Source organism: Tenebrio molitor, chromosome 8 (genome assembly GCF_963966145.1).
Source record: "Tenebrio molitor chromosome 8, icTenMoli1.1, whole genome shotgun sequence".
Taxonomy (NCBI): domain Eukaryota; kingdom Metazoa; phylum Arthropoda; class Insecta; order Coleoptera; family Tenebrionidae; genus Tenebrio; species Tenebrio molitor.
The window spans coordinates 11,810,938-11,828,360 of NC_091053.1; the positions used below are offsets into that span (position 1 = coordinate 11,810,938).

The window sequence follows — 17,423 nt, forward strand, 5'->3', positions numbered from 1 at the left end:
TTGGTGACCAATGAGGAGCAAGCGTTAGTCACCGTCAGAAATATTCGGTGTTCATTTAAATTTCCGGTCAAAGTTGGCGTTGAAGAGTCGATTGCGAACGCACTATGGATTACGTAGTACGTAGTTTAAATCTTACGTTTTTACACGAGTGGTGCGTTCACAATCGACTCTTCAACAACAACTTTGACCGGAAATTTAAATGAACACCCGATACATATCTTACGTAACTAATCATAAGTGCACTTTCTTTTTTTTTATTTAAACATGCTTTAATTAAAAAGGAGTGCAGACTAAGCGAAAATAGTTTTCTACTTTCCATTGTAATTATTATTACGTAATGTAATGTAGAACAATTAAAAATTATATTATTTTCTACGTAATACGTGTAACATCGCAAATAATGTTATAATAATGAGTTCATTATTTATTTTTATTATAATTTTAATAATAATAATAATTATTATTAATTCTTGAAATAGTTAAAACACGTGAAAGCACTAATTATAATTCAACTGGGGAAGTTAAGCAACGTTGGTGGTTTTTAGTATTGGATGGTGAGCCAGCGGCCTCGATGCTGTGTCCCTTGGAGGCAAATAGATATTTGAACTGTTATATTGATTAGGGAGCAGGTGTTGAATGAAAGAATTTGGTGGTAATAAAAACTTAAAATCCTTTATTCTCTATTTTCTAATAATAACATGAATAAAGATACTCATCGAGCAAAATAAAACGATTACAACGAGAGTGCAATCCGGATAATAAGTTTCAGACATATACACGTACATCTCGGCGGTGGAACCGCCGCCTCTATGCCACTGATCAGTTCAACTCGAAGCCCTTACGACATCTCTAATTACAAAAATCGTCCATCATGTCTCTATCAATCTACACAACACGTAAAAGCGCGAAATAAATAACAAGTCCAGCTATAGTACACTTTATATCACAATATCAAAGTCCCGGTCGCCGCCGCCCTCAGACGTGGATGGTGTCCTCGTCCTCCGACGGCGTCCTCCTGCCCCCGGACCCGGGCGATCCGGGGTCGAGTGGGGTGTCGGGACTCGGACTGCGCGGCGACGGCCCCTCCGCCGTCTGGTTCGAGTAGTAGCTGGACAAGGTGCTGAGCGAGCTGCTCGCCGCCAACGAACCCAGGTGGGCGCTGGGTCCCGGCATACCCAACCCCATCCCAGGCGGGTAGAGCCGGTACGGCAGCGGCTTCTGCAGAGTGGCAGCCGCGGCCGCCGCCGCCTGCCGATAGTAGATGTCCGCAGCGCTGGGGGCGGCGGTCGGACCGGCGGTCTGAGGCGGGTACCAGCAGCCGTAAGGCGGCGCCCCGTACAGCCGCTGGAAGGCGGCGTAGTTGCCCGCCTCGGCGAGGAGCTCCAGCCCGACGGCGGTCTGCCGCTTCCACTTCGTCCTGAGCAAAAAGAACAAAACGATAATGATAATAATAACAACAACAATGAAAAAATTAAGCAACGGTAGTTATGGTTAATAATCGGACAGGTGGCTTAACAGAAATATCCCTAATGACTATTAAATCAAGACTCTTCTTCACAATTGCTGCAAAAAGTCTAGACCTGTTCTTAAAGAGATACTTTTACAAGAAATAATAAAAATAATAATAATGGTGATGAATACGTATTAATATGAAACCAGTGGGCCAACTATGATTCTGTTGAAAGGAATTTAAGCAGATTAGGTGTTAGATTTGCATTTTTCCAAAAATCGCTAATCGACCTGACCAGACACGAATCTAGAACGATCTTGATTTGTTTTGGATGCGAAATTAATTATTTAGACACACAAATTCGTGTAATTTGATCTGTTAATAGTGCGCCGGAGCTGCGGCATCCGAGAAATGTAGAAAATCCACCTGAATAACGATAATTTCATTCATGTATTCCCATAATAAACACGAATAAAAATGTTAAATGTTTTTTAATGACGCTTGGAATACGTAACATTTCTTAATATCACAAAAGCGTGTTGCAACTCCTATTTCAACGGATAATTTACATGTAATTGGACGTGTGTGCGAATTTAGAACCGGACACGGCCATAAATATGAATCGACCCTCCAAGAATTTTCCGTGCGGTTCAGATCCGGCCGTCCGACTGGCGTTCGACGCCCGTAATATCGTTCTCTAGTGGTACGAGGCATTAGCAGGTTCACCGAGAGCGCATATCACATAGACATGACACGACATTTTAGAACCACCGTTACGTCAAAAGAAACGCAATGACCCACTTCCAAGCGCCGCATTTTATTCAGATTCCTGCGTTTTGCGCAGCAACATCTTCCCCGCAACACGGATGAGCAATTAATATGATTTATCACCGATCCGGGAAGGTTTTATACAGCAGACGTCAACTTTTTAATTACGCACATGCTGTATAATTGATTGTACTGTAGAACTTCTGCAGCTTCCGCTCCGGCAAAGCGCCAAGAAAACCAATCGACAAATTAATTGCGCAAAAGAAAACACAAGAGATGTGCAGTTGACTATGAATAATAATAATGATACGTCCTTTCAGGATATACTGGAGCGTCTCCCCGACGAGACATCACGGGCTACCTGAAAGGATGTTGAGACGAAAGAAAGAAATAATAGTAATGATAATAATGCTGCGTGGAGGCAGCGCGCAAGCGAGCTTCCAGTGAAGCATCCACGTTCTGATTTTTTCCCGTCAATTATTCCACCATCATCGAACAGTCGTTGGGTTTTTGTGTTGGTCGCGTTAAATCGCTCCTCCGCAATGCCATTCCCTTTTTTTGTTTGGTTAATGTGGAGAAAAATTTCCATCCGTTATGTGGAGTAATGATATTGCGATAGTAAACGATCCAGAACCATTGAACCGGTGACGGTGTGTAGTTTTTGGCATTCCGGAGCGACATTAAGATCAGGCGAACACAAAAGGAAAAAATGCGTACGATAGGAAAAGAAAGAAACCCGACCACCGCTCTAATGTGATTATAATACATGTGCATGTGGTAATATCATATGAAATGACTCCCATTACGGCATATTAGCGTATTGTTGGTAGTCCGTGGGGTCGGATCGTATTTATTACACTCCACTACTTTCGTAAACGTTACAGGTATCGCGCAGTCATTTGTCAACTGGTCCAAGATTTATTATGAGAAATGTACAATGAGGAGGTAGGACAATGGTTCGACAAGTTTTTACGAGTGCCAAGGGGTGTAACGACCCTGGCTGGGAGCGCCGACTATCAAGAGATGATTCTTCACGAGAAGATTACCAAACGTCGCAATATTTTGTCTTCTGGCGTTTTTGCAAAATTTTTGACAACTTTGGAATTGAAGGTGATATTGGGAGAATGAAGATAACAATGGCAAAGTGGGAGACTGGACATGTTCCTCAATCAAAGGAGTTATCTAGTAGATTAAAAATAATAGACTGAAGTTACTTCCTGAAGAGGAGTCAAGGATCGAGAGAAAGAAGAATGATGATAATAATAATAATAATAATGATAGTTGGTGGTGTGGTTCCTCCTTTCCGTCGGTGATTCACCGTCACCAATTCTGTGTAACCGCTTTGAAAAAGGGCAAACACGGAACGAATTAGCTTAGAGGTACATTGACATGGAAGAATGGAAGGCGCTGTAGAAAAACAGCATCGCGTCCAATGGATATTTACTGGAGTAGTGGTAGAAAATTGTTGTTTAAACACTGTTCAGTTTTTTCCTTGGAAGAAGTGTCCGCGAGCTCCGATAAATTTTAATAGCATATCAATGAAAAGTGTATCGTCACGAAAAAAGTCCAATATTTAAAATAAATAGATTTCTTGCGGCTGGCGTACGCTGTCCGCACCAGAGTGGCATTCCACCCGTCCAACAAAAGACGAATTCTCATGCCTGCTTAAAAGCTATTGGCCACATTAGTCATGCCGCTTCTTGCCCCGTCGACAAAGCAAATATTCGCCGAACTGTTTTACGCTGACGGAACACCGACTTATTGTTTTTGGCCGGAGCGGCTCGACTGTGTAAACATTTTCCATTAAAAGACAAACATGATCAGCACGAGCGATCTCACCAAAAAATTCGACCACTAGATGGAATCCGATGCTTCCAGGAAATTAACGAGATGCGGAAAATTAATGCCGGGTCGAGGCAAAAAACAAAATGGCGACGGTTTTTGCGATAGCCATTGAAGTAGTGCGACGTAATCGTCTCTCGTTGCCATTGCACAATAAGAAACATGAAGTGTAGAGATAGGTACAAGCTAATTCAATAGGGCCAAGTTCGGAACAAAACAAATCCCAACTAGATGCACCAGTGTCTCTTTTGATATTTTTGCTGGTAATACAATCATTAATTGTGTGTAAGCAACGCTGAAGAGGTCAGTATTTGGATGGGACGCCGAGAATACTCTCTTTTCTCACTTCGTTGATTAATTACTTGCTGGAAATGGCAAGAATCGATATGTGGTGATGATGATAATAACAATAATGATAGATCAGTTTGGTAGAACATTTCTTTGTCAAAATTTTTGCTCGACCTTCTAGATCGCTCCCGTCTCGTGGTCTTGTTGTTCGCTTTGGCGCAATTACGTCCAATTATCGCCGCCGCCGGCAAATGCAGCGCTACCAAATTAAAACGTAATTTTGTTGGTGGAGGTAATCGTCACCTATCAACTATCAGAGGAGTATGAATGGCTTCTGTCCGTTGATCCGATCGATAATGAGTAATCCGGCCGGCGGTTCTCTAACACATAATGTTATTAACAGACGAGGGCGGCCCTCCGAGTCTCACTCTTCTCTTGGTAATTGTTTGTCGGCGCCTCGATGCCAAGTCAGCACTTTTGCCCGACAATTAGGTGACTAAATGATTTCAAACAATGGGGAGGCCTTCGACGAGCCCCAATTCGAAAATACCCACTCGAGGATTTTTTTCTTCAGTTCAGAGAAACAAATCAACTGTATTTTCATTTTTAAATACTAATAATAATAATAAGAAGAAGAAGAATCTTTCATTGATTGAAAAGTCTGCTTGAAAAGAAATTGTGCGCTACCTACTAATAATAATAATGAGCAAATTTCAGTGTAAAAATTGGACGTATGGCAAAATAAATGATATTAAAAAAATATATGGTGCTTTGAAAAGAATTGTCATTACTTGTTAGAAATATCTGTAATCTGGCCTGATTGCCGTGTCACCTGGTGTGTAAAGTTTTCCAGTATTTTGACTAAAAGGAAAAATGTGATAGTTTTGTTAGGAAAACAGTTGTGAAAAATAAAACTACATACAAATTGTCGTATTATGTATTCGCATGCGTCTTTATTATTTTGCAATGACATCGTTGAGATTTTGCATGCATAAATTATGTAGAAAATGCAAATTTCCTGTGTGAATCTGCATTGACTCTTAACCTTGTGCATCTGCATTTACATGGTACTAAAATAATTTGAAAAACAACCACAATGCAATGTACTGTACGACAGTCAAAAATGTTTTTTCGGAAGATATTGAAAATATTTACAGGAGAGAGTGTGAAATGTTTTGGGTGTGGTTTCAACCATTTTAAAAAACAACCACAAGTGCTGTGGACTGTACGACTCTCAAAACTTACCTTGTCGAAAGCTATCGAAAAGAGAGAGTGGGAATTACTTTGGGTGGCGCTTCGACAATTTGAAAAACAACCACAAGCGCAGTGGACTGTACGACTGTCAAAAACGATTTTGTTGAAAGATATTGAAAATGTTTAACGGACAGCGAGTGTGAATTGTTTTGGGTGGCGCTGGCCACCCACACCTGCCACGCATAATTAGCGTCGGGGGCGGCGGCGGCGGTGTTAACAGCGTTGATAAACAGCCCCAACGGCACATTTCTCCAGGGACGTACCGTCGGTAATTAAAACCCCGTACGGCCTGGCGGTGTAATTATGCGTCTGACGATTTAAAAGTATAATCCCGAATCGTTGGTGAGATAAGGAACGGTGTTCGAAATAAATTACGAGTGTCCGTTTATGAGACCAATAATTAGGGTTTTTGTGATAAGGGAGAGTGTAGGACGGCGATTTCGTTCGGGGCACATTAATAACTTGACGCCCTTAATGCGACCCGACTACAGTACAAATTTCAGTAAACGAAAAAGTAGATAAGATCTTTGGATATTTCGTGATCCGTGAGGCTCGATTCGTTGTTGGTCTGCATAAATGCATGATTTATGCGGAGGAAATTCGGTCGTATTTGTTGGGGGCATAAGGGTCTGGAGGCTAATCGACCATCGTAATCGTATGCCACGCAAGTCGAAGCAATTACACTTAATTTCTGGTGGTGGTTTGTAAACTGCACACTTTAACGTCGAATCGTAGTGCAGATGTAGAATTTCGTGATTGTAGACTTTTACTCAGAGTGGAAAATTTTTCCAGAAATTATAACCAAATCTAACGTGGGGTACCTACACAAGGTTTCGTTACTAGACCACTTTTCTTCTTTTTAATTTTATAAAGACTTTCATTTTGATTAAAAATACACTATTACCATAACTTTGAAGTCTACCTTATGCTCCATCACAACACTGAATATAGATAGCGAGGCAGTTTTATCTTCGATTTTTGTTAAACGTGTTCCGAAAATTTTACACAATTGTTGAAAAAGTGTTCACGATCAAAATTAAACCAACATTTTGAGGTTAGGTTGCACCACAATATTGAATGCGAAGTTTTCTTCCTTGTTTGTCAAACATGCAACAAAACTCTTCCAGAGTTATTGGAACAGTAGAATAAAAATTAGACTAGTCTCGAAGCTTTAGACTGATTAAAAGATTTGAACATTTGGAGGTTATGTTCAAAATTGCATCACAATACAATACATTAAATAACTCCTTTAAAGTGTTTTCCCTTGATTTTGGTGAAACATGCTTTAAATCTCTTTGTGAATCGCTGTACTCACTTGTGATTTTAACTTACCAACTAATGGAAAGAAATTATGATTTCTAATTGTTTTTTTGTTAGTTTTAAATAATGAAAACATGACCTAAAATATAAAAAAGTGTTTTTAAGGAAACAAAGAAGCAAGTGATTGATGAAAACGTCTGTTTTGGTGGTTTTTCAATGCTCATCATAGGTAAGGTTCTATTTTGACAGCAACTGAGAGCGTCGACTCACATCTTATTTTTTTTTATAAGTATGTAATATCATTTTTAAATAAATAAACGATTACTTTTGTTGTGTTAATTTATTTTTTAATGCATCATTGTCATCACTATTGATTAACCCTATTTTATGTTGCTTCACAACACTCTTTTTCAAGCATTTTTTTCATTTTGGTTGATTCTTATCAAAGGGGCTCTTAAAATTTTTCAGACTTGGTGGAAAAGTATTAAGAATGAAAATCAAACCAGGGCTTACACGCTTTAAGTTGTCTGAAGAGGCAGAAAATTTTGAGGTTATGTTGCATCTCTACATTATTGAATACCCCTGGGAAGTGTTTTTCCTTTGATGTTTGTCATTCAAGATTTAGAACTTTTTCAGAGATGCTAAAACATTACTCAAAATAAAAATTTAATCACCTTCCAAAGTTTTAAATTAGTTTAAAGATTAGAAAAATTTAAAATTATATTCGAAACTGCATCGCATCGTTAAATACTGCACCTCAAAGGAATTTATAAATTGCTGGTTGCAAAAATAACAGAAACTGTCAGAAAAAATTGACACATTTTTACAATTTTTTCAAAGTGTGAAGTGATCTCTTACGAGAGATAGGTTAGAATTATGGTCAAAATTCAATGACATTTTTAAAAATTATTTGATAGTAATTGTCAAATAGACAACTACCTAATGGAAAAACCAAATATACATTAGGAAAATTGAAAATTTTCATTTCCCGTTTTTTTTTGCAACTGTACTCACTAAATAAACGAAATAAATTCTTTTTTTGACTCTTAATAAGTGTATTTAACAAAAGAAAGAGATAGACCATTGAGGAAAATGACTGTTTTTGGGGGTTCCTAAATGGGGGCTTTTATACGTTTTTAATTGTACGAAAGATCAGAGAATTTCTTCTTCCCAAAAGTGAATACTCTTCTCAAGCATTTTTTTCTTGATATTTAGCAAACGCGGTCTAAAACTCTTTAGAAGTTGCTGAAACAGTATCTACTCAAAATAAAACGTAAATCACCTTTCGAAGCTTTACGTTGATTGAAACCTTTGAAAATTTTGAGGTTATGTTCAATATCAAAACATTAAATACTCCTGGGAAGTATTCTTTCGTATATTTTTGTCAAATACGATCTAAAAAAAGGTGCCACCTCGTTTTTTGACTCATTAACTAATGAAAAAAATGTCTATGATTTCTATACTTGGACCAACCAACAGATATAGTAATAAAACCGCCCCCTAGTGCCCGCGTATTTTAAATAGCAGCTTTCAATTGGCTTATTCAAAACGTGCGCAAATTTTCGAAAGCCTGATGTACATCCACAAAAATTACTTGACGGCATCCGGCATCTCATTCGCTTTAACCTCGCTTCCGGAGTTTGACCACGTGTTTACGTTTGTTTGTTTTCCTTGGCGTTTTTCGATTTGTATTACAAAATAGTTTTTTTTTCAAGACTTTTGTTTCTGTATTAGTGTATTTGAATGACAAATGGCAAAGAACCTGCTTCATTGTGAAACAGGCTTCGGCGTACATCGTTCTACGCAACTAGGCCACATCCCCTTTTTTTTATTACTATATCTGTTGGTTGGCCCAAGTATAATTAATTAATTACATATGTATTATTCATTTGGACCTTCATATACCTAATGAAAATACTTCTTACACTAGAAGATAAATGTATTTAACAAATCAAAAAAGAAACTATGGAGAAAAACGTATTTTGCCAGTTTCTATATGTTTTTTAGGTTAGGTTGCCGTAGTGACATAACCTAAAAATCGCAACGTGTTTATTTTTTTAAATTAATACATTTCATTATTACCATCAACTATTAACTCCACCTCGGACGCGATCATAATTTTTTACTTTTAATACAGTGGTTATTAACCTTTTATGTAACCAGATCGCTCAAGCTAATGCGGTTCGCAATTAACTGCGCCATATTTATTTAGTTAGGAAGTCGTTTAATGAAACACGCACATTTTTCCAGATCCGACGATATTACAGCTCACAAACCATCCAGAGAATAATTAATTAAGTCATTTACCTAACTGTGACTAATTTTATATTGCGCAAAATGAATAATGGAGAGTAATATGTCATTGTGCAAACCATAATGCTGCCATTACACCGTCTCCATTGTCTCTAGTCAAAAGTGGCTCCGATTCTAAACGTTAATGGCGAAATCGCGGCCGGATATGAGATTTTAGTTTTATAATAATTATCCAAAGCACTTCCGGTTTCTGATTCGAAAAGTACACCGATTTTATGGGGAAGCCACTAACTGGAACCATTATTTAACCAAGGGCGAACTCTTCCAACGAGTAAATTGCGGAATTGATGTGTTTTATTAATTTGTCGGTAGACACTAATTAGGTAGATTTATCATGTGAGGCCAATGGACACAGTGCACGCTTCGGTAGCGGCGCTACCGAAACGCAAGCGTTCAGCAAAATTCAGAAAATTTTCAAAATATGTACAAAAATGATTAATACACCTTTGTACTGTTCCGAACTTAACCCTATAGAGTTCTCGTGGAGACTGTACATCCCTCTCTAACACTATCGTTCCGTGAAATGTTTCGTCGTAAGTTTAAGACTTCCAAGAACTCTTCAAATAATTTCAATTTGTTCTGTCCTTTGTGAGCGCGAGGATGCGGTTAGGCTCCGGTGCGCCTACAACAACAGTGACCATTTAGCCACCGAAAATAATAAATTCGCCCGTTTCTAGCTCGTTATGCGGCACAAAAGCACTTTTATACAATTTCCTGCAGACAATGCCGGCAGGATCGGACACGACGAACAATTACCGTCGGTCGTGCTTTCCCCGCTTTTTTTCCTTTTAGTCCTTCGGGGCAAAAATCGCGATAAATCCCGGCTGCAATGCAGCAGGAACCGGCGCGAACGCAGCAGCAGGAAACGAACGAAGATATAAACATCAACCGATTTGGGTTGGGTTTATGCAACGCGAAACCGCGCACCACTTTCGGGATATTTATGCCGCCCCCTATATCTATTATTTGCGAAACATTATGGCCGTTGTTGGGGTAATTACTGTTTGAATTGGAGGTGTCGGGCTCTGGGGGTGGGCTCCGCGGTGAATTACGACGTGCAAATGCAAATCCGCCGCCTTGATTAGCTAATCTTTCGATGAATATCTGCTGGATGCGGCGGGAGAGGGGGAGAGTGACGGGTGGCGGGTTCGGCGGCGGTAACGTTATAAATTGGGAGATTTTTACGAGGTTAAAAGAAATAAAAATAATGATGATGATTGTGATAAGAGAAAATCTGGGCCGAAAGAAATTAATGACAATTAGTAATAATAACAATATTTTTAGAATCTGTTGCAATTAGAGATTCCCAAAATGGTATTAGATGAAGGTGGTCGTTTTAATAAACAAATCTCTCCACTCACTCTTCGGACGGACTCCTTTCCAACGCCCCTGAATTTTTTGTCCCCTAATTACAGGTCGAACCTCTGCCCCCGAGCCGTCCGCCGTAATTCGTTCTTCAAACAATGATCAAGCATAAAGATTAGAATATTGGTTTTCAACAAGAACACCAATTTACTAAAGCGCTTTTTAATTTACCTAAATCAATAATAAGGGTGCCGAAAAAATGGTATCCGAAAAGTGCCAATTCACGTTGGCAAACGGCCGCCGCCGGAACCGACAGATTAGTGTTGTTTTTGGCGAATCTCGGGCCGCAAAACACGTTGCTTCGCCTTAATTGGGGTTTTTCTCGGGGGCTGTTCCGGGGAACGTGTCGACGCCGGCCGGGTGCACACACTTTCGCCCGGCCAGACGGGGTGTTATTATAAGGAGATTAGCGTGGAAAGTGACAGTCATATCGTAATAGGGTGGGCGTAACGTGCTTGTATTTAATCAAGTTCGCCGCGGAGGGTTGCAGGGAGGGGTGACGCTGCCCTCTGGAAACACCGATTCGTCTGCTTCACACGGACCCCAAATGAAGTGGGGATTACTTTTGGGGACGACTCCCGACAAGGTTCAATTTTCAATTTTCAAAATCAAATTTAAATTTATCCTTCAAGTTGGTCATCCGTCCAAGTGTTGGTCGCGGCCAGCAGCGCTTACCTTCTCTGATCATCACAACTGGTGCTTTGCAAGTGACAAAACCGTCACCTTCCTTGTTATTTTTTCTGCAATTCAAATTTAACATTTTCTTTTGCAAAAGCGTCCGATTGTGGTGGTAGACATGAGAAGTACCGGCTATAACTGTCCCCCGTGCAACCATTAGTCCCGTTTTGATTTATGTGTAGTATATTTGGGGCGCAATCCACTTGAAGCGGTGCTTCGGGAAAGGGTGCACAATGGGGTGCAACGGTTCCCGCAAAGTGCCAGTTAATAATGGTTGCGTGTCCCGGCTCCCGGATTGTATGTACAAGATGTTCACGTTGCGGTTTTGCCGTAATTAACTGCGGGAGCGACTACAATAGACGGCAGGAACCTCCACACGAATTCTACCGAACGTTTCTAGTTGTGATTTCAATAATTGGACGACGTTCCGCACCGACGGATTCAGATGCAGCGCATTAATTCGATCTGTTGTTATCGATTGGGTCGATGATGCAAAAATGAGCAGGTACCGCGGAGATTTGAGCGGCATCAGCTCGGGCCGGGGAGGCGGCCGTAATTGCGATGCAACTGGAGGAAGATGTGGTTTGGGTGGGTTGTCGGGAAAGCAAGATTCGTGCAAAGCATGACGTGACGCTTTCTCTGGGGTCGGATGCCACCCGAGAAAGTTTTAGAACCGCGGGTTCGCCACTTTTAAACCGACCAGACTGTAGAACCGATAAGGAACGATTTAACAAGGCACACTCGCTCCGATAAACCCAAACAAGTTTGCCTAATTATTCAGTGTCGCCAACGTCTGGCAAGAAAAACCGAATAAGAAATGGCGTGTCTCGCGGCCATAGAGTCCTTGTGGCGCAGCGTGGCGCAATTGAAAGCCGCCGTCGGAAGTGTTTAAGACCGGCCTTATCTCTGATAAATAATGTATGTTAAACTACCCTTAAGTGCTGGCAAATTGTTCCTAGAACCTCGGACCTGTTCGCCGACACCATGCGAGCTCTAATTTATTCACGAAAGAGGTAGCACGCGTCACTCTACACCGACTCTCGCCAAGCTTACGTCACAGTGGCTCACTCTCTGTCACTCGCCGGACTCGACCCCAACTCTCATCTTCCCATCGACACAACCTATACCTTCTCGCTCATGATTCTCTCAACACTTTGTATATTGTGTGTGTCGTGGCTTTTTTACGACCAGCTTTTAATGGATTAAGTCCACGAGTTTAATTTACGTGATTCGTGGAAGTGGAAGTCTTCATCGGGCCCAACTATCTGAATCAGATTTAATGGCACCAATTTTTCTTAAGTAAGCAAACTGTTTTTTCTGTCGGAAATGGAGTGCTGTTAATTTTGTTGGATGGAAACACTGTTAAGGTGGAATGTGTGAATGGTCGGTGCTGTTTAAAAATAGGAAATCGTGTTTTCTTATCGTTTATGTGGAGTATTTCGTGTACAAGAAATTATTGCTCGTATATTACTGTTTAGCCATTATCGAAACAATCAAAATGTTACATTTGTAGAGAATTGTTTCGTTTGAATAAAAATTCGGAAAGCAAATTTTGTTTCCATCAATTCTGGCAATAAAAAAATATCTAACATAAAAATATAAATACAAAAATAAATAAATATATTATATACAGGGTGCTTTTGAAATAAGTTTGGAAAAAAAAACGATAATTGGTGATGCTGAGAAGAAGCCATTGACAAAAAAAGTTTCTTATAAAAGTTTTTTCGTTTTCGAGATACAAATGATTGAAAATTTGGTCAAAATTGCTAGTACGCTGCTGATTTAAAGGTGATTACCTGATTATCTTGGTAGTTTACCAACAATAATAATAATCAAAGGTGCCCGTCAGTCACAAACGTAACATTACTCCTCTCGATCATTTCCATAGAAACATTTACAAAGCAGTGTGCTTGCACCTACGACTTTATTGTGGAGTTGATGTAACAATGGTTGCTAATGAAGTGAACAAATTCACACAAATTTTCCCTATTCATAGGCGTTGAAAATACAAGGATATAGGGTAATTTCCATACTTTTGATTTCACCTCCAAAAGTCATTTACGCAGAATTATTTTGTGCCAAGGATACTCCACATTTTTTTTCCAAACTTATTTCAGAATCACCCTGTATTTATAAAATTACAGATGTTTAAAAGGGCCCCGCGAAATACTCCTATTTCATGTGACTTACCGATCTGGCGATATCTTAGTAAAAAGAGATTTTTTGTAAATTTAATTACCTACTCCATTTAAAAACTAAACATACTGAGTCTGTTGGTTAAAATTATGTGTTACCTACCTAAAGTATTCACGAAACTAATTGATGATCTGCTATATTACGCTTAATTACTTAATTTACAACCGGTAGAATATTAATTGGTATAATTATACAGTTATGATTTAATTTATTGACGAATTAAGTTATTGATTATTATAATTTATCAGAGTTCTTCCAAAATGAATGAAACCCTTAGAGTTGCATTTATTATTTTACTCCCAGTTGTTACATCCAGGACAGCAGTTTTCAAGCAACTATGTACCTATCTGTTAAGCCTGATGTGGCGCCTCGCCGAAGGATAATACCCCCTCGGTCTAATTTGCGTATAAAACTAATCAATTCGGCGTCATTACCAATTAAAATTGATCGATCTAATTACAAGTAATGAATGTGTAGCCGCGTCCGTACACAATGTACGAACCGAACGAAAACAACTTCTGTATAATTCAGGCGTTTCTTGCACGACCACATAAAAGCCCGACACGAACCCCATTAATCCACGCCATCTTCATATAAAGATTGTATTGTTTATTCGGTTGCACTGTTGCAATTTCGGATGAGGGAACCGTCCCTGTCGTTAATCATCGAACTCACCTCCTGTTCTGGTACCACGTCTTCACTTGGGTGTCGGTGAGGCTGAGTTTCGCCGCCAGTTCCATCCTGTCCTGGACGCTGAGGTATTTCTGTCTTTCGAAGCTCTTCTCTAACGTCTGCAGTTGGAGATCGGTGAACGCCGTTCGGGCTTTTCTTTGTTTTTTGTTTATTGCACCGTTTGAACTCTTCGACGAGTTTATTGAATCTTCTCCCGTTTGACCTGCAACATCAAATACATTTTAGTCGAGTGCTCCACGATCAAGGAAATGGAAATGCGAAGAACTTTAAGTGATTCTCAGATGAAATCATTCACTGACAAGATAGAATAGAAAAAAACTGTTCTTAAATGATTTAAGTTGACCCAAAACGGGATTACAATGTTTTAAGGTTATGTTATACCATAACACTATTGCTTCTGTAAAGCATTTATTTCTTCGATTTTTGTCACAAGTGTTGAAAAAAATTTCAGAAATGCTGAAAAAGTAGTCAAAATAAATATAAATCATATCAGCTTTTACACGTTTTAAATTGGCTGAATAATCAGAAAATTTTGAGGTTATGATGCTTCACAATCACAACATTGAATACTCTTGTGAAGTGGTTTTTCTTTGATATTTGTCAAACACGTTCTAATACTCTTTCGACCTTGTTGAAACACTTCTCAAAATAAAAACTAAACGACTTTTCAAAGTTTTACGTTGATTGGGTGATTACAAAATGTTGAGGTTATGTTCAGAACTACATCAAAATGTTAAATACACCTCGTGAAGTGTTTTTTCGTAAATTGTAGTCAAAGGTGCTCTAAAGCTTTTTATGAATTGTTGAAAAAGTAGCAACTTTGATTTTTAACTGACTAACAAATAAGAAATTACCGTGATTTCTAATTATTTTTCTGAACTTGTAAATAATGAAACTGCTAGTAACACTAGAAATAAAATGTATTTAACATAACAAAGAGGTAAACTATGGAGAAAAACGTCTGTTTTGGTAATTTATTGATGCTGGTTACAGACTAGGTTCGATTTTGACAGCAGTTGTCAGCGTAGACTCTAAACCTTCCATTTTTATAATTTTTTTAATAATAATTTCTTCAAATTAGTTTATGAATGCTCTCTTTTGTTATGTGTTTTTTATTAATGCATCAGTGTCATCACTAATAACTCTACTTTATGTTGCTCCACAACCCGCCTTTTGAACGATTTTTTCTTTGATTCTTGTCAAATTTTTCTGAAGATCTTCAAAAATTGTTCAAAAACTATTCACAATCAAAATGAAACCAGTTTTTATTCTTCTTAAATCGTCTGAAAGGAGATCTGAAAATTTTGAGGTTATGTTGCATCACAACATTAAATACCCCTGCGATGCATATTTTTCTTGATATTTGGTCAAACAAGGTATAAAACTCTTTCAGAGTTGCTGAAGCAATATTCGAAAAGAAAATTAAACCAGTTTTAAACGTTTGAACTCGGTTGAAAAATTAGAAAAATTTGAGGTTATGTTCAAAACTACACCACAACATTAAATATTCATAATTAAGTGTTTCTTCCTTGATTTTAGCCAAACATGTTCTGAAATATGTTCATACGTAATTGCTGGGAAAAATACTCACTTCGATTTTTAACTTAGGTACAGTTGCGGCCGTTGAAAACTCAGACACTTTGACAACGCCAAACTTTTAGCTTTGTAAATGGTATTGAAAGTGACGTTTCTCAAAATGTCACTCAAACATTATCCACATTAATTTCTCTCGCAATGACTCTTATACTCACACCGTCCCTCAGTCTAACACATTTTTGCAAATCAGATAATTGCGGCATTTCAAAAGTTACGCCCGATTCTGACCTAATATGTCAAATACTGACACTGACTTTATAATCCTTGATGAAAATCCTGTTTACGCTAATCAAATTTCGGAATTTATCCAGAGTGTTTAAATCTTTCCTGTCTGAGATTTCAACGGCCGCAACTGTACATACTAATTAATGAAAATCAAAAATTGCTATGACTTCTCTTTAGACTTTTAAATGGTGTAAACACAACTTGCTCTAGAAAGAAAGTATATTTAATAAAACAAAGAGGTAAACTACATATTTAGAAAAACGTATGTTTCGGTGGTTTCAAGATGCTCATATTAGGTTAGGTTTGACTTTGACAGCAGGTGCCATTGTAGACAACATAACCACAAAGTTTGAAATTTTGCTTATAACTTTTCCAAATTAACGCAATTAACTTCTATTTTAACAAATAAACCCAAACAAGCACCTTTCAATTCTACCAGTGATGGTAAACTCCGCCGACGCTCTTAGAATCGTAGTTAAGAGAGTAGATGTAAATTCTGCTGGTAGTAATTTTAACGGACACTTTTTTGCTCTTTAGTGACGCAAATCGATGATAAAGTATATTTTAATTTCAAATTTATTTCTTCCACACCTCTTTCTACGAAAATAAATTATTCAAATCGAGCCTATTAGGCTTAATGATTTGATTTTAAGAGGACTTTATACCTTTTTTACCGACGAACACGCTACTTGTCTTTTTTCGCCATAAGTGTTGCACTAATTAAAGTGTAATGGTCGTTTTTGCAAGATCAGAGTCGAATACATATTGGTAAAAAACCGAAAAAATTATTCAAGTTGATGCATAACAGGTCATTAGTTGTGTTTATTTTTTAATGGGCGCTGTTTATGCAATTATTCACTAGTTTTAGAACTGATAAAAATGTTGAAAAGTTTTAATGATTATAATTTTAGATTCAATAAATAAATTTTAAATGAGCCGTTTACGACCAGGTCGAACGGGATTTGGGAAAAAGAAAAATTAAACAGCGAAAGAAATAGTTTTGTATTTTTTTAAAAAGCAAAGAAAGTGTCAAAGACAATTGTTAGGTGTAAAGATTCTTTGCATTGTAGATTGTTTAGGAAAAGGGTTGTTAGGAGAGAGTCTACGATAGATCAATTGGAGTGAGCACTTGGTAATATAGTGGCGGTTAAAAAATTGTTTTACATAGGGTATTTGTAAAGCCCTAACTGTTCCATTATTGTAGAATAGTTTCAATTAGATCTAAATTGGTCGTGAATGTCCTCTTTTCGACTCGGCAGCCGTCCCCGAGCCAGTCGCGACGCCGCCCGCATCCCGATTAAGCCCATCGATCCCGCTCCCTTAAACACCGTCACTTAGAGGAGCCATCGTGTGTGGAGTCGGATTGATCCCGGCCATTGTTTTAGGCGTCGCAACGGCGACGCCGTCGCCTGGTGGGGACGCCGCCGCCGAACGACGGCTAAAACAGACACCGGAAGCTGCGACCAATCAGGAAAAAGCGCCGGAATCCCTGATG

General features: G+C 38.7%; 1 protein-coding gene across 1 annotated transcript in view; it reads right to left on the reverse strand.

Moving 5' to 3' along the window:
* Positions 1-656: 656 nt before the first annotated feature.
* LOC138136689 (homeobox protein B-H1-like) overlaps positions 657-17,423 on the reverse strand; it is a 44,651-nt gene continuing 27,884 nt past the window's right edge. The window contains exons 2-3 of the mRNA XM_069055968.1: positions 14,090-14,309; positions 657-1,417 (exon numbers count right to left, since the gene is read on the reverse strand). Coding sequence (XP_068912069.1) covers positions 976-1,417; positions 14,090-14,309 — 662 coding nt within the window. The 3' untranslated portion in view covers positions 657-975. The remainder of the gene's footprint in view (positions 1,418-14,089; positions 14,310-17,423) is intronic.